Below are 18,785 nucleotides of genomic sequence, written 5' to 3'. Positions count from 1 at the left end.
GACAAACTTAGGTGTCTCAAGGTTTGGCTCAGTGACTTATTAGCTTTGACTTTGGTTATGCTGCTTAACTTCTCTAATGGCTTGACTGTAAAATAAGGGTAATTCTACCATAAATCATTGCATAAATTATATAACAAAAAATAATTTAAATCAAAAAATCACTTCTTTACAACTTTGGTTTTTCCCTCTATAAGATTATATCATTAATTTTATCTCAATAAATTTCTTTCTTATGATTTTTGTCTCTTATATTTAATTGAATAGTAATTTCTATTACCATTTATTAAAGAAAAAAGTAAACCTTTATCCTAATTATGTACCTACTTGAACCAAACAATCAGGTAAACAATAAGCATCTCATTTAATATCATGAAATAGTTATTCATCTTCTTTTTTTACAGTGTTCTAGATCTTCTAGAATGTAAGGCCAAGAGAAGTTAGATAATAGCTAATATATATTAGCTATGAAGCAGTGAGATCTGTAAAACACTTTTTATAATGACTCACTATAATAAAACTAAGATACTTCCACATGACAAATGGCCTTCAAAGAGAGAACACCTACTGTCATGCACTCACCATTGCCTCTCAGCTAACTTTCCACTGTTACCACCCAAGGATGACAAATAAAAAATAGTTGTCTTCAAAACATCAGAACTTGTGGAATGCATAGTTTGTCTTCCCTTTTATATTCCTGGTGGTCATTCTTAACTTTTTCACTACTCTAGAATCCAGAGTCTACTTAAAACATTCTAGATATAAATATAAAGCAAAAGATAGTTGTCTAAGTCATTATTATTTATAATACTGACCTTGATACTATGTGTATAAAAATATATGTTATTTAGTTATTTGTAACTTAATACAGTATGGGCAATCACAAAAGTTATACACACACACACACACACACAGAATCACATCAGTAATCCCCACTGTTGATTCTTCCTTGTCTACACAACTTGATATACACATGGTCAAAGGCATCAACCATACACACATCCATAGTTAAAAGCACTCCTGTACAGCAAATTCAGGATAAACTCTGCTCTCCTTCCTCATAAGTGAGACTCTTAGTTGTCCTTTACCTTTCTAGCCACTCACATAGATTCAATATTAAGCACTTCTTATGTGCCAGGCAATGAACTAGGTATTGAAGATACAATGGAGGAAAAGGCAGGCCAGTGTTCTGTTTCCATAGTCCAGATGAACATTGCTTCCTTTTGCATGAGCACAATAGATCAACTGTACATGTCCATGAAGGTGTTTGTTCATTCTAACAGTGACTGAGGATAGCTTTCTCAGAAGTTGCTATTATACTATAATTAGATTGTCTTTTTGAACCAGTTACATGTCCTAACCTTGGTTTTCAATCATTTCCTCAACCCCTACCATGGATCATGGCTTTACCACAGTTTAAATTCACCATTTCTTTCATCGGTGTCCTAATTTTAATTACTATGTTTTTAGTTTACTAGCTTGAAACCCATACAGACACCTCAATTTAAGTGTACAAACTCAAATACATAAATTCAGTTAAAAATTTAAATCACCTGAATGGCAAACCATGTATTACAACTCAGTGAATTCAATTTTCTCTCCTGAACTCTACTATGAATTATGTCTTTCCAATTCCTTAGTCCAAGGGTTCATAGCAAAATCTGCATAAATTTGCTATGAATTTGCATAAATCTTCTCCTATATTCTTCAAATTAATTATGACACATCAATTTATATTAACACTATTAGTTGTGCTAATACTTTTATCTTGATTATATTTATGTCCACAAAATTGGTTTATATTTTATATTAGATACTGTAGTTCAGTCAACATTTTCATGTACAATAATACCTAATCAGACAAATGCTTTGCACTCAGTAAATATTGTCAAATGAATATATATATGCTCAATGAATATACAAATAGAAGTTATGAAATTCCATCTATGAACAGTAACTAGTTATTTGCATTATGGGAGAGCATATGTGCTCATATTGATCATTTACTACTCAATTCATCAATGAGACAAATATATACATTACTGTTTAAGAATAAATCTCTACAGGTAAATGTAGTTAACAGCAGGAAGAAAAGAAAAAAAAAGTTTAGAAGTTCCTCCATATTCTCCTTTAATTGCACTTTATAAACATTAAAACAAACACTTAAAATATTGACAATATCATCAAATTATGTGTCACACTGTGCCACTGCCTAAGACTTTACACATTTATACATCAATCAAGCCAATTAGCCTTGCATTCCACAAGATTTTACTGAGTGCCTGGGCAGTGCCTTTTCTATGTACAAGGCAGATTCAAAACTATAAAGACATCCCTCACAGACGACTACTTCATGTGAACTAAAAGAGGCTGCTACATTTAAATATCTACCATGCTTTTCTACTTTAATAACTGAAATATAAATATTAAGTTTAGGAATTCTTCCCATTAAGAAAGATTAAAATTTGACTAGTCATTCAAAATTCACACATGTAGACTTTGACCAGACATTCTCCTATAGTCTTCCCCTAAGCTTTTCTGGCCCAAGGAGCAGGCAAGTTACCCAGAATGTGGTGCCATAGCTTATGTCATTTCACATAGAAAGTGCAGCCTTCTCTCACATGCATCTCCTTAAGCCCATAGCCTGGGAAATGAAGAGAGAGATTCTTGCACTCTGTGAGTCAAGTAAATAGAATATTATTATGACTCTGGGGTTTTAAAATTCTATACGGCCTATTTTTCAACAGACTGGAAAATAGCATAAAGAAAATATTGTTGTTGTTTTTACAACTAGAAAAATATTTGCTTCATTTTTTCAGTTCTTTTCTTTGTATTCCAGGAATAAATTCTTTCTCCCTACTCCCAAGCCCCTCTCACCTCTTTCTCTTATAGAGCTACTTAGTCTCTATCTTTTACTTATAAGCACCATCATCCAAACTGTCCATAAAAGAATGGAAGTCTATTCTCAGTGACGTGACACTTTCCCCTCAACCTTTATAACGTTTATGTATGACAATATATTTTCAACAGGCAAATTAGTGGCTGAGGTCGCCAACACAAATGCAGAAAAGAGGAAGCTGTCCTTCCCTTTAAACGATGGGAAGTCTCACACATCATTGCTAAACCAGGGTCTTCTCTGAGTCAGCTCTCAGTCCCTTGCACTCCATCACTCACAGGCTGTTCAGCACAGTGCATTCATCAAGGCAGGCGACACAATTGTTAGCAGGCAGTTTAAATGTGGCCAACTTGTCACAAGTGTGACAGCCTGGGCAACTGTTTGCCCTCTGGGAACAGGTGCAGGCAGGTTCAAATGAAACACATCCAAATACTAAGAGCAAGATTCTTAATCATGTCAATAAAAGGGATGTACTGGTAGTGTCTGGGATCTGGTGGCACACTATGCCTCCTACACTGCTGAAGATGTCTGGCTTTTCAATAGAGTGTTCCATGGAATCTATCATGCCGTTATAATTTTTAATACATGCTACTTATTTACTGAATGAAATCTGTAATTCTGATATTCCACACACTAAAAGGCATGTTTTTAAATAACATAAGATTAGTTTACTGAAATAAACAGATGAGAAAATAAAGAAGCCTGGAGGTGGAGAAAAGAGTAATAAACAATGATATTTTACTTCAGAATAATGTTAAAGTTTTAATGTAAATTCCAAAGATGCAAAGGAGCTCCAAAAGGATACCTTAATAAAGACATTATAGAAAAAACAAAATAAAATTGTTGGCCAATTTAATTACTGGCTCTTAAATTTCTTAATGTTTCTGGACCAGATTTTACATGTTTTAATAGCTTTCATTATATGTCTATATAAAATATTCCATATTTTATAACTGTGTAATGCAGCAAAGTCTATATAACTTTTTAATAAAAATCCTATAGCATAAATGTAGCAACATATTATGGCACTAATAAAAGTACCTTCGTGTTTTTTGGTGATTAAAAAATCAAATAATTGCTTTCTTAAAAAAAAAGAAAGATTTTTATCTATTGATTTTAGAAGGAGGAGAGAGATAGAAAGGAAGAGGAAGAGGCACAGAAAGCATTAACTGTGTAGTAGTTGCTTTTTGAATGTACCTTGACCAGGCAAGCTGAGTGTTTTCAGCCAGTGACCTCAGCATTCCAAGTCGACACTATCCATTGCACCACCACAGGTCAGTAAAGTAATTGATCAGTGGTGGCTCAGTGGATAGAGTGTTGACCTGGTATGCCAAGGACCCAGGTTCAAAACTAAGAGGTCGCTGGCTTGAGCATAGGGTTTACCAGCTTGAGCGCAGGGTGTCTGGCTTGAGTGTAGGATCATAAACATGACCCCATGGTTGCTGGCTTGAGCAAGGGGTCAGTGGCTCTGTTGGAACTCCCTGGTCAAAGCACTTATGAGAAGCAATCAATGAACAACTAAGTGCCATAACTATGAGTTGATACTTCTCATCTCTCTCTCTCTGTCTGTCTCCCTCTTGCTTAAATAAAAATTACAGCCCTGGCCAGTTGGTTCAGTGGTAGAGCATTGGCCTGGCGTGCAGGAGTCCCAGGTTCGATTCCCTGCCAGGGCACACAGGAGAAGCGCCCATCTGCTTCTCCACCCCTCCCCCTCTCCTTCCTCTCTGTCTCTCTCTTCCCCTCCCACAGCCAAGGCTCCAGTGGAGCAAAGTTGGCCCAGGCACTGAGAATGGTTCCATGGCCTCTGCCTCAGGTGCTAGAATGGCCCTGGTTGCAACAGAGCAATGCCCCAGATGGGCAGAGCATAGCCCCCTGGTGGGCATGCCAGGTGGATCCCAGTAGGGTGCATGCGGGAGTCTTTCTGACTGCCTCCCCATTTCCTACTTCAGAAAAATACAAAAATATTTTAATGTTTGACTATTAATCTTGATCTTAAAGTGTGTGTCAGGGTGCACTGGTGTGCCCTAGAAAATTTTCAGGTGTGCCTTATGATATTCCAGAGAAATATGTGCCTATTGGGGACCAAAAAGCAACAGGGTTTTTGGAGTTTAGATTTTGGGGGGACAGAGGTGTGGGGAATTGGCTATAAGCTAACAGTCTGCCCAATACCCCTACTTCATTTGCCTAATTAGGTTGCAAAAGGCTGTTAAGCTGTAGTGCTGGATTGTTTACACTACCCCCCATGTTCCCCAGAAAGACTGGAGGCAAGTTTCTTCTATCCTTTGTTTGGTGTAAAGTTAAGATGATATGTATGGTGAGAGTTTTCTGCACTCAACACAATTAAGAGTAAAAAGAGAGGAATTCTTCAATGTATTGATGAGGAAATAAGAGTTTGCCTTTCAAATATATGCCCAAACATTGAAGAAATCACTAGGACACATCAGGCTCATGTTTCTCATAAACACAAGAATGAAAAAACTTAATACATTCATTCCAGGACCTACCAAATTTACTAAATCTTACTAAGAATGTATCTACATATATAAAAAGATAACTTTTGTCATTTTTAACCCCTCTTTTTTACAAATTCTAAAAAGCATAGCTCAAAAATGTAACATAAAATGTTTTTTAATGTCAGAATAAATTTAATTTTGTCATATTTATTTCATTTAATTACCATAAAAGCACACTTGGACTTTATATTTGACTTAATTATTATAACATATTTCTCAGAAATTTGTATATAGTGCGCCTACAATTATTTGTAGGATTTTAAATGTGCCCAGGCTTCAAAAAGTAGGGGTATTAGGCAGACTGTTAGCTTATAGCCAATTCCCCACACCTCTGTCCCCCCAAAATCTAAACTCCAAAAACCCTGTTGCTTTTTGGTCCCCAACAGGCACATATTTCTCTGGAAATGTGTCACTACAAGTTTTACCTGACATCTTGCTGAAAAAATTTTAGCAAACTAAGGAAAGAGGAGAATTTAAAGAGTGACTCCATAATTTAGATGTCTACAGAAGAATGGTCGACACCCTCTGTTTATGGAACCATGCTCTAAAAATTCCCTTAACAAAGATTATCTCATTAAATATAAGAAAAAGAAAAATAGTATGCAGACTCACTAAGCAGCCTATTTCATATGATAAGCTGAACGACTTGCCTTGTTTATCCTCTTCCAGTTCACTCTCAGAGCATTCATCACCCTCATCCCTCACAGGGTCATCTCCATCTGGTGCCTTCTGTGACGAGGTTTCACTCTCCTTTTCAGGGTCTACATTATCTTTTTCATCATCCGAGGGTGACTTTGACTTTCCATTCATTTGATCATCAGCCTGTCCTTCTTCATTAGCTTTCCCATCTTGTTTCTCCTCATCTCCCTCAAAATCTTCTTCGTATTCTGAGAAAAGAAAATCTCCACTATGAAAATGAAAATAGAATCCTTGATGCTGAACCCATTTTACTTTAATGAGAACTTTGACCCAATTATCCTCTGTCCTCGAGGTCTTTCTTCCCTTCTTTTTCACACAATTAGTGAACGTGGAAAACTAACAGTGAATGATCAAAGATTGCAATCAGTTCCATACACAAGAGCACAAAAGAAATGAAACTCCAGATGACAAGCCTGAAGCTTAATATGAGTTCATTTACAAAAGGGCATCATCATCTAATAATAACCAAACTGGACAAGAGAAGAACTTGATAGAAAACAATAAATTAGAAATAAATTAAAAATGAAGAGAACAGGATTATAATAATGAAAGTTAACTTGGAAATCCGGTGAGGTCATATGTCATATAAAAAATGTTCAAAATATTTGGATGTCAAGTTAACGAATACTGATGTGGAAAATTTTAATTAATGAAGTCCAAAGGCCCTAAGAAGTAACACTGAAAATCACATTCTTTGAGAACCAAATGGACATCAAGAAAAGGCATTACAAGGATTCTATACCTAGGCCAAGACTGTAATCACACACATTATTCATCCTTGCAATCAGTGAAATAATTATATTTCAAAGGTAAAAAAACTGTATAAAATAGAATATTACTGTCACAGTCACTAATTTGCTTTATTCCCTACAGAAGTGCAACAAATCTGTAACAGAAAAAGAAAATTGTCACATCATATAGACTCTAGCTGTCTCTTGTGGTTATAAATTTTCACCTTTCATATTTAATTGTTCCCCCTTTTCTTTCACCAAAAACTAACGATCTTGATGTGACAACATGCCAAGGATAGAGAGCAAAGTGATTTCATGCAGAACCAATTAAGCAAATTAATGATTATCTTTAAAATGAAAATTACAGGTAAAATAAAGGTTTTCCTACTTTGTGTGTTTTAATTATTAGATATTCTGGTCTTTTTTCCAGTGGTGGGGCCTCTTGGGTAATTAATTGAGAGCTATCCACCCTATCCAATGAAAGAAACTTAATTTAGAAATGCATGCCCTGTGTATATGAAGATAGCTCTGTTATGCAGAGATGAGTGAGGAAGACGAAAGAGGAAATGTGAAATCAGAAAATTTAACAAATAAAGGCAAAAAGAATTCACCACAAGATTGTTTCCATGAAAGAGATTTAATATGAAGAATAAATGTGACCCTGGCCAGTTGGCTCAGCGGTAGAGCATCAGCCCGGCATGTAGAGGTCTCAGGTTTGATTCCCGGTCAGGGCACACAGGAGAAGTGCCTATCTGCTTCTCCACCCCTCCCCCTCTCCTTCCTCTCTGTCTCTCTCTTCCCCTCCTGCAGCCAAGGCTCCATTGGAGTAAAGTTGGCCCGGGCGCTGAGGATGGATCCATGGCCTCTGCCTCAGGTGCTAGAATGGCCCCAGCTGCAATGGAGCAACTCCCCAGATGGGCAGAGCATTGCCCTCTAGGGGGTATACTGGGTGGATCCCAGTCGGGCACATGCAAGAGTCTGTCTGACTACCTCCCTGCTTCTAACTTTGGAAAAATACAAAAAAAAAAAAAAAAAAAAAAAAAAAAAAAATGCAAATTAGTATCAGTAAAACAAAATTATAAAGTAAGCAAGAAGATGAAGAATTTAGTTGATATTTCATGAAACAGGAAATGTAATAAGCAAAAACAAATAAATATTTTGGTTTGAATTTGCATGTCAGGCAATAGGATAAATCTTCACTTGGCCCAGTTAGCCATCAATCAATAAGATTTTATGTGGAATAAGATAAAATTAGAAGGTAAAAAATATTACAGTAACACAACCCTTACCATCAAGGAATTTCCACTCTTTTTGAGAAAATAAGACGTATTTACAGAAGCGGTTTTATACACATAGTAGTTTGTATACATAGTCCTCAGTAATGTTTGTTTCAACACTGCTGGGCTTGATTGAAAGGGATTTTTATATGGGACTCAATTAATTATGTGAAATAGTGTCAAATGAATGAAATGGAGTCAAAGGAGAGTAGACAGCTATTTTTAGATTGTGAAAAACTTCCTAAAAGGAAGAGTGTAGGCTAGCCACAAAATACACACATCGGGAGAAACACACACATATATCATCTTACAGATCTTTGCTCCTGGTCATGGCATAGCAGGGAGCCAGACAGAACATGAGTGAATCGCTGTACTTCCATCAACAGTATTAGATAGCAAGAATTCCATCAACAGGAAAATATAAGGGTTTTGAAGTCAGGCAGTCATATGTCCAAATCTTAGTTTAAACACTCACTAGCTGTGTGACTTAGGCAATCTGCCTCACAAAGCTGGGAATTAAAAGCACAAAGCCTGAAACATGCTTTGTACAGTGCCATAGCCAGTAGGTGCCTAATCAATATTAGGCATTAGCAGTAATAATGATTGTGATTGAAGGTGGAACGAGAGAAATCACACACAGTATGCGCTCTCTACGCTTTAATGGAAGCACCTGATTAAAATCAGCAATGTACAAGTGTCCACAATTAGAACACAATTACAGTTATGTTACTGAATCAGAGCATAAAATTGAAGGCACATGTAGCAAGCCACAAGCATAGTCCCTGGATCTTATTTTGCAGGAGATTCCGTGCTTTTTCCCAAAGTATGAAAATTAAAACTGCCCTGTTTTTCTTTTTCTTTTTTTGTATTTTTACCCACCACTATTATCACATCTAAATATTAGTCTTCTATTAACCACAGAGCACTGTATTAGTATTATAGCTCAAAGTGTACCTCCTTTGTGTCATCTATTCATGTGTTTTCAATATGAATGAACTGGTGGCATGCTTTCTGGATTCCTTTTCATGATTTCTTTCTCTCCCCATCTTATCTTCCTGAGAATTTAATTAGCTTGTTGTTTACCATCCTCACTAATGAGGGAGCAAGTCAACCCGAGGTCAACATCAATCCAGCTGCAACCCTCCCTCTCTGACCTCCACTCGAGCTTCCTGCTGCCCTTACCATCAGCGACTGTTCTGCAGAAAGCTGGAGCCTGACTCTGGCTGCTCTTTCTTTCTCTCTCTCTCCCTCTTTTTTCTTTTTAAATGAAAATGGGCAATTAAAGTCCATTAACTATCCAACACAGAAGATAGATCTTGGAAAAGCTGTATTGTAGGCATAAAGTATGCTATTCAAACCACAGGCCATGTTGGTTTAAGAGAAAATAGATGAAGAAAATAAAAAGCCTCTACTGACCATGGCTTTAATAGACATACACGTCTTGAAAGTTAAAACAAATGAGAACATATGCCATTTGTTAATAATCTCTTTGCTATTGCTGTTGCTATAGATATCTCTAAATTCTCAGTCTACGGTAATAATAAAGATTAGAGGGAATCACAGAGAGAGAGAGAGAGGTAACTGGGTCAAAGAGTTATAAGTGAAATCTTTTTGAAAGTAGTCCCATTATTTCAGTAATAAACGAACGTAGACTCCAGTGCTCTGGCAGCTCTGTGATTATTCTCCTGGATTACTGAAAGCTATGGGCAGCAACAAAATGAGGTGAGGAGGAAGATACCAAGGATGTGCCTTTTCCTGTTGCCCACCCTTTTACAGGTCATCCCAGACCATGGTATTGCTCCTCTAATCTAGGCCTTGTCTTCCGGGTCCAAGAGGGACACTCAGGCAACTCTAGTTTTGAATCTTTGGATGTATTGCTCACAACTAGGTAACGTCAAAGATATGATAGCTTGTCCAGATTAGAAGGTCAGACAATGTTTGAAAGTCTGGGCTTTGGAATTAGACAAGCCTGGGTATTGAAGAGTAGCAGAGTATACCACCCCAACACACACAGTTTTGGCATAAGGATTATCTTGAGCTGAGGGTAACTTTTCAGTAGTAGATAGCACAAGGGGAGCTCTCCTTCTATTTGTTTAAAAGCAAAACATAAATCTGTGAAGGTGTCTCCTTTCCCTTTCTAGGATGAAGTACGGAAATTAACCATAGGAAACATCTCTAGACCCTTTGAATCCCAGATATGTACCAGAGGAATCAATATAACAAACCTTAATAAAGCTAGACCTTATCTATCATTAATTCCTGATATAGTTGCCTTCCCACAATTTGTTGCCCCTAGCTCTAAGATCTTTTCCTTTGTCTTGTCACTTCACTAAAATATATATTGTTCCCTTGTTAACATGCCATATAAAACCAAATTCTAATCACTCCTTTGAGTTGCTCAGCTCTGAGCACGCCCCCGTATGTGTGATGTGCATGCTAACAAACTCCTTCCTGCTTGTTTTTCTATTGTTAATTGCTTTTGTCAGTCTAATTTATAAGGACCCAGCCAATAAACCTAAAATGGGTAAAGGAAAAACAGTTTCTCCTCTCCTACAGTTTGAATCCTGGTTCTGCTACTTTTTAATCTGTATATCTGAGCCTCAGTTTCCCAACTTGTAAAATGGAGGTGATAATAAATTTACTACATGGAATAGTGAGGATAAAATGACGCAGTGTGTCGAGTGCCTGGCTCAGTCTCACTGCCTGGCACTTTTATTGTTGTTATTATTACTACTATATTTATGAATGTGTCTGTGGAGAGAAGGAGGAGGGGAGGAGGAGGACTAAAAGGGGTATGGGAGAGGAGAGGAGAGAATAGGGAAGGAAGGAGAGGGGAGGGGAGGAGAGGAGAATAAGGGAGGAGAAGGGAGGGAAGATAGGGGAGGAGAGAAGAAAGAAGAATTAGGAAACAGAAAGGTAGACAGGTAAGCTCTAGGACCCCAAGTCTAAGTCAGCTGTTTCTAGTAATGGAATACTCTATCACCATACAATGATATAGCCTGTGCTTATCTGGTGCCAAAGCATCAAAATTAGCAAAGCAAGTACATTCAAATACTAAAAGAAGTAGGCAAAATTCTACATGGTCAGAATGGTCTCTTTCTGTGAAGTGACTACAGCCTCTGGCTCACACACACAACCATAAACTCCCCTCCCACTCCCCCAAACACCTCCAACCCCTCCAGAGTTAAGCCTGCACCCCTCTAAGGTGGCTGACACAGGGCTCCATGGAAACCAGTAGAGGAAGGTGGTCAGGGATTCCCCATGTGTAACAGAATTACCTAAACACCATAACTGAGTAACAACATTTAATGGATAGTTTCGCAAATTTGGATAATCACATTTAAAAGACTTTAGCAAAAGCGCAACAGCAGTAACAACAAAAGAACCCAGTATCCCTTGTTACTTTACCATATTTAAATATATCATCCTGGTCATCTTCCCAAACATGTTGTTTTCCTTTTCGTTCCATTTCCTCTACGGCAGTTCTCACGTCTTCAACCCCTGTTTTTACTTCTTCAGCTGAAAAAATGACTGATGCAGAGCTTTTGCTCCTTTCCTTCTCATTCCTTCGTGGTGTCGTATGCGCCCTGCCCTTCCTCAATTTCCCCTCGCCCTTCTTCAGTTCCTCTCCTCTCTCAACACTGTTTTGTTTACTAAGTTTTGGTGAAGTTGGGATTTTGTCAAGGCCCGTGGCAATAATGCACCTATAAAAAATAATAAGGTATATTAAATCAAGTTTCTCTTATTCTTATAAGAAATGTTATAAGAAATATTTTATTAAAGTAGACAGAGCTAACTAAAAGTAAACTTTTCTTTTTCTTAGTACAAAAATCTTATAATGAGCACAACAAATTCTTAACAATTTTACCCACAATAACAAACAAGAAAACAACTAAGAACTTTAGTCCCAAACTAAAATTAGTGACTTGAAGTACTATATATTTTTGGTCTTATAACAGAATCCAACATATTAAGTCCTTAAGTGAGAATTATGTGATAACAGAATATTCAGGTTTCTAAACACAGGGAAACCTAAATAAAAATAATCGGAAAAAGAAAGATGATATTCAGTCTTTGATAATTTGTTATTCCAACAGCACAACAAAAGATTCATATACAAGGGTTGACTCTAAATAAATATGATTCATTTTAAAAAAACATACTCAGTCCCGTGTCATTGTGCCCTTTAAATAAACACCTCAGGAAACTTTGTGCTTATTTTAATAGAACAGTCATTATTGCTTTTCAAATGGCCTTTTAAAACCTGTACCAAAGAATCTGGTAATTTTTGCTGGCAATAAGCTTTGTTCTTTAAAGATAGCAGTAACTAGTAGAGGTCATAAAGTCATTTGAAGTCAAATCTGGTGAGCTAGGCAGATAATCTGCATGTATAAAGACATTTAAATTTTTTTAAATCAGTTAAAAACAATGTGAAAAAATTGTTCTATAGCTTTTTTCTTATCAAGATAATATCAAAATAAGAATTTTAATAATGATAATATATGCATTAATAAAATGATGATTATAATAAGATCACAGAGCACTACCTCTGTGCCAAGCTCTTCGCTGTGTGTTATATATACATTATTTTACCAGATTTGTTACTCACAGGCCAATAAATTGAGATCTGTCATCGCTGTTTTTCAATAAGAAATTTGAAGTTAAAAGGGTTCCATTACATGCCCAGGCTCATCCAGCAGGTTAGACAGCTGGATTCCAGTTTAGGACTGTTAAAACAACATGACCTCACACTGAAGTACAAAAATATTTTTGGATTATAGGTATACTTGTGGGTTACCACAAGGGAAAGTATTCATACTTGCCATTAAAAATTAACAGAATCTAGAGTTTTTCCAAGATCTAGAGACAATCCATTAGCTGGAAAAGGGGCCTGATACTTCTCAACCTGTACACTCTTTCTCCTCTAGAAATACACACATCCCTTTCTCTATTGGTTACACAGCAATCAGGGAACTGAATCAAATTGACTGGGTTGGTAAACAGAGATCAGAATGCAGTCAAGACTTGTTGGTCCAGGAAAAATAGAAATAATATGAAAAATTTGAAAATCGCCTCAATGTGAATCAAATTCAATGGTAATTTCGTAAACTCAAGATTCACTGAATTTCAGCCATCTTCAGTGTACAAATAGCACAGGAATTGATTCTCCCAACAAGCAAATATAAGAACTTATGTCACTTATCTTTGAATATCTCCCCATATAATAAAACTAGCCTGACCTGTGGCACAGAGGATAAAGTGTCAACCTACAATGCTGATGTCACCAGTTTGAAACCCTGGGCTTACCAGGTCAAGGCATATATGGAAGTTGATGCTTCCTGCTCGTCCTCCCCCCCTCTCTAAAATGAATTAATAAAATCTTTTAAAAATAAAAATAAAATATCTGCACACAAAATAACTATCAGGCTGTAAAAAATGAGATAATAAGAATATTTTTATCTCACATATATTAAGCGTGATAAATACTTGACTGCAATGATGATGCACTTAGCACATTATTTTTCTTAAAATGAGGTGTCATGAATCTTCACAGAATATGATTACCTGCACTGTCTTCTATTCCAGCCGTTTTTCCCTTATCCATGAGAACATCAAATCCATTGATTTGAAGCCTCTGCTATGCTGTTACTTTTTTATGTTGTGTCTGTGTAGATGCTTTGATGGCTCCCTACTGCATGCACAGACTTTTTATTGCCCATCTGCTTAAGGGATTTGGACAAACAAAGTGAGCAACATCTGTGCTCTCCTCATCACTGACTACCTAGTTGACTTCCAAGAACAATTTGAGGTGTTGATTACTAAATCTCAAAGCTGTCTGTATTCTATTTGGTTTAGCTATTCTTGCTTATGTGTTTCACTCTATTAACTGAAAATAACTTCCATGGTTCTTCAACATGTTCCCATGATTGTGGGATAATTAACTGCTGAACCTCCACATGATGAAAGTGACCACTGCTGAGCTTTTCTTGTTCTCTGAGAACCTCAAGTAGGTAATTCCTAATCATTTTTAGGATAGGAATTTCCTACAATTTTATTTTATCATAACAAAAGTTTCAGGAACTACTACTTTTTAAATGAATTAAAATTAATTTCATATTTTTAACAAATTAAAAGAATTAATGTACAACTCTTAAAATAACTAAGAGTAGCCTGACCTGTGGTGGCACAGTGGATAAAGCGTCGACCTAGAATGCTGAGGTCCCCAGTTCAAAAAGAACCCTGGGCTTGCCCGGTCAAGGCACATATGGGACTTGAAGCTTCCTGCTCCTCTCTCTCTCTCTCTCTCCCTCTCTCCTCTCTAAAATGAATTAATAAAATCTTTAAAAAATAACTAAGAGTATTATTATGGATGTGACAATATAAACAAAGATTAGGAACAGAGATGATGTCAGAGTAATGGCAGCATGAGAGATACTCCTGATCTTTCCCCTTAAAATTTCAACAAATTTAACAACTATAATGCAATGAAAGAACCCCAACTGGGCTTGCAGGTGTGCCTGAAAGATCCATGCACCAAATGGACTAAAGGTGGGACAGGGGGAAAAGGGGGGCAGAAGATAAAATACATTTGTTATGGGCTTTGGAGAGGAAAGGAGAGGAGAGGAGAGGAGAGGAGAGGAGAGGAGAGGAGAGGAGAGGAGAGGAGAGGAGAAGAAACAAACGTGGAGTGACTGAGGGTTTTTTCTCTGCTAGACTATAGGGAGGAAAGCTCAGGCTCTCTAAATTTTGTCTGAGGGGTACAGAGAGGGGAAACTCGAAGTGACTGGATCTCCTTCTGCCAGGAAGAGCGATGAGACAGAGGGGCAGAGGGAGAAATAAATCAAAGAGGCAAAAATGTGGGGTCACAACTAGTGTTCTCACTGTCTGCCTGCAGCCCACACTCAGCAGAGACAGAGAAAGCTAAAGTGTGGCCCCCCAACCTCCCAGATTCTGCCTCCCTCATCTTATGGTATGGAGAGTGGCAGAGACAAACCCCATAGCTAGCTCTCCAGAGCCACACTCTCCCCTGAAGAACAGAGGTGCTCCACATCTGGTCTCCTGGCCTATTGAGACAAGAGAAGGAGCACCAGAAGCCTAAGATCACCACTGCCAGATACATAAAGCCACAAAGCTGAAGCCATAAAGCCCTCACAACACGCAGCACCCATGAATGTGACTGCAGCCCCACCTACATCATTGCAACAGCAACATCTCAGCAGACAGCTCAGGAACTTCACAGAGCTAAAAGTTGTAATACAATCACATGTACTGGAAGAAACCTCTCAAAACCAAAATATGTTTTTCCCCTTTTTTCATTTTTTTTCTTCTTATTCTATTTTTCTCCTTTTCATTTTTGTTAATTTTTATTTTTTGTGAGTGCTTTGTTTTTTAATTTTTTGTTTCCTTTGGATCTTTTTTCAGTGGCTTTTCTTCCTCACCTGTCATGATTTTTAATTTATTATATTTTATTGTATAATTTTTAATCTTTTAATTGTCTTAGTTGTTGTTTTGTTAAGGTTCTTAACAATACCACTCTCAATGCCATCAAGGAAGAAGAAATCAAATACCATGGCTACACAAGACAGCAAAGTAGTACAAAAAAAAATTTTAAATCTCCAAAAGAAATCTCAATTTGGGTTTAAATATAGGGAATTCAAAATTGAAGTTCTGAAAATATTCAAAAAGATGTGATAAGACACCAATAGGCAACCTAATGAGCTCAGAAAACAAATTAATGAACAAAACAAATACCTCACCAAGGAGACTGAAACTTTAAAAACAGAGAAGAACTCAATACATGAATTGAAGACTGAGGGAGCAAGTTTAGCTAATAGAACAAGCCAGATAGAGGAAAGAATCAGTGACATTAAAGACAGGCAAGTAGAGGTGCTATAGAGAAAAGAAGAGAGAAACTCACAAATTAAAAAACAGTGAGAGAGTTCTACAAGAATTGTTTGACTCCATCAGAAGGAGAAATATAAGAATAATGGGTATATCAGCAGAAGAAGAAAGGGAGAAGGGAATGGAGAGCCTATTCAAATAAATAATGGATGGAAATTTCCCAAGCCTATGGAAAGAGTTAGAGCCTCAAATTCAAGAAGCAAACAGAATACCAACTTACTGCAATCCATTCAGACCTAGTTCAAAGCACATCATACTAAATTGTCAAAAATCATTGACAAAGAAAGAATCCTCAAGGCAGCTAGGGAAAAGAAGAACATAACATATAAAGGAAAGCCCTTTATATGGTTATCATGAGACTTCTTTAGGTTATCATCAGACTTCTCAGCAGAAACTCTATAAGCCAGAAGAGAGTAGACCCAAACATTCAAAGCACTGAAAGAGAGTAATTACCTGCCAATAATACTATACCCATCAAAATTATCCTTCAAATATGAAGGAGAAGTAAAAACTTTTACAGACATACAAAAGCTGAGTGAAATGCTCTAGAGGGTTATTTGAGTAGACACAAAGAACAAAATGTATCAAAACTATAAGAAAAAACTCCAACAAGGTTGCAATACTGTGACAATAACACAAAAGAGGAGAAGATAGAGATCTGCAGTAGCAAAGGAGGATGGAGAGCAGAAGCACTCATAAGACAAAGGATTCTTATAGATATGAACATTTTTTTTTACATAATGGTAACCACCCACAAAAAATCCACTACTGAAACACACAGCTTAAAAAAAAAAAAAAAAAAAAAAAAAACAGTGGAAAGAAGTATAGAATACCACCAAACAAGAACAACTGACAGAAACAAAAAAGAGAAGAACAAAACAAGACAGAGATACCAGAAAACAAAACATAAAATGGCTATAGGAAATACTCAAGTGTCAATAATTACCTTAAATGTAAATGGACTGAACTCACCAATAAAGAGGCACTAAGTAGCAAATTGCATCAACAAGCAAAACCCAACCACATGCTGCCTTCAACAGACACATCTAAGCTGCAAGGACAAAAGTAGATTCAAAGTGAAAGGTTGGAAAAGGATTCTCCAAGCAAATAATATCCAAAGAAAAGCAGATGTAGCCATACTCATATCTGACAATGCTGACATCAAGAAAACAAAGGTAACCAGAGACAAAGATGGACATTTCATAATGATAAAGGGGACATTGTATTAAGAAGACATAACACTTCTTAATATATATGCACCCAATCAGGGAGCACTCAAATATATAAGACATCTACTATCTGATCTAAAAATAGAAGCAGACAAAAACACAATGATACTTGGAGATTTTAACATCCCATTTTCTGCTTTAGATAGATAATCCAAACAGAAAATTAATAAAGAAACACTGGCTTTAAATGACACTCTGAACCAAATGGACATCATAGACATTTATAGAATATTTCACCCCAAAACATCAGATTATACATTCATCTCCAGTGTGCATGGAACATTCTCAAGAATAGACCATACATTGGGCCACAAAAGTAACATCAACAAATTCAGGAAGATTAAAATTATACCAAGCATATTTTCTGATCACAAAGCTTTGAAATTAGAATTCAACTATAAAAAGGAGGTAAAGAAATCCACAAAAATGTGGAAATTAAACAACCTATTTCTAAAAAATTACTGGGTCAATGAAGAAATAAAAGCAGACAACAAACAACATATACAGACAAGTGAAAATGCCAACATGACACATTAAAATTTCTGGGAGGCAGTGAAAGCAATAATAAGAGGGAACTTTATATAATTGGTGTATATCAAGAAACAAGAGAGATCTCAAGTAAACAACCCAACATCACAACTTAAGGAAATAGAAAAGGAAAAAAAAAAGGCAACCCAAAGTCAGCAGATGGAAAGAAATGGTAAAAATTAGAGAATTAAATGAAATAGAGAACAAAAAATATATAGAAAAAAATCAACACAACAAAGAGCTAGTTCTTTGCAAAGATCAATAAAATAGACAAATCACTGACTAGACTCACTAAGGAAAAAAGATGAAGGACTCATATAAACAAAATTCAAATGAAAGAGCACAGATATCACAGATATACAAAAGATCATAGTAGAATATTATGAAAGATTACATGCCACCAAATTCAACAACCTAGAGAAAATAGATAAATTCCTAGACCTATACAATCTTCATAGCCTCAGTCATGAAGAACTGGAAAACTTAAATAGACCTATAGGCAGTGAGGAAATAGAAACATCTATCAAGAATCTCCCCAAAACCAAAAGTCCAGGACCAAATGGCTACACTAGTGAATTCTACCAAACATTCAAAGATTTGATACCTATTCTTCTCAAAATCTTTCAAAAAATAGAAGAAGAAGCAATACTCCTCAACACATTTTATGAGGTCAACAGAACCCTCATATCAAAACCTGTCAAGGATAACACAAAGAAAGGAAACCTTAGACCAATATCTCTAATGAATATAGATACAAAAATCCTAAACAAAAAACTAGCAAATTGGATACAACAACATGTAAGAAAATAATACATCACAATTAAGTGGGATTCATTTCTGGAGCACAAGTATGGTTCAACATACAGAAATCAAAGTGTCTGACCAGGCAGTGGTGCAGTGGATAGAGCATCAGACTGGGAAGCAGAGAGCCCAGGTTGAAACCCTAAGGTTGCTAGTTTGAGTGCGGGCTAATCTGGTTTGAGCACAACCGACCAGCTTGAACCAATGGTTGC

The 18,785-nt window shown here is 36.6% G+C and overlaps 1 protein-coding gene across 2 annotated transcripts in view; it reads right to left on the bottom strand.

Annotated features, from left to right (window-relative positions):
• The window catches only part of ERICH3 (glutamate rich 3), a 141,511-nt gene that overhangs the window by 23,083 nt on the left and 99,643 nt on the right, over nt 1–18,785 (bottom strand). For both annotated transcript variants that reach the window (XM_066268881.1, XM_066268882.1), the window contains 2 exons: nt 11,522–11,817; nt 6,057–6,293 (listed from right to left, as the gene is read on the bottom strand). In XM_066268881.1, the coding sequence (XP_066124978.1) occupies nt 6,057–6,293; nt 11,522–11,817 (533 nt within the window). The remainder of the gene's footprint in view (nt 1–6,056; nt 6,294–11,521; nt 11,818–18,785) is intronic.

The sequence above is a fragment of the Saccopteryx bilineata genome, chromosome 3 (assembly GCF_036850765.1).
Source record: "Saccopteryx bilineata isolate mSacBil1 chromosome 3, mSacBil1_pri_phased_curated, whole genome shotgun sequence".
In the NCBI taxonomy this organism is placed as follows: domain Eukaryota; kingdom Metazoa; phylum Chordata; class Mammalia; order Chiroptera; family Emballonuridae; genus Saccopteryx; species Saccopteryx bilineata.
This window is presented reverse-complemented; position numbering and strand designations above follow the sequence as displayed.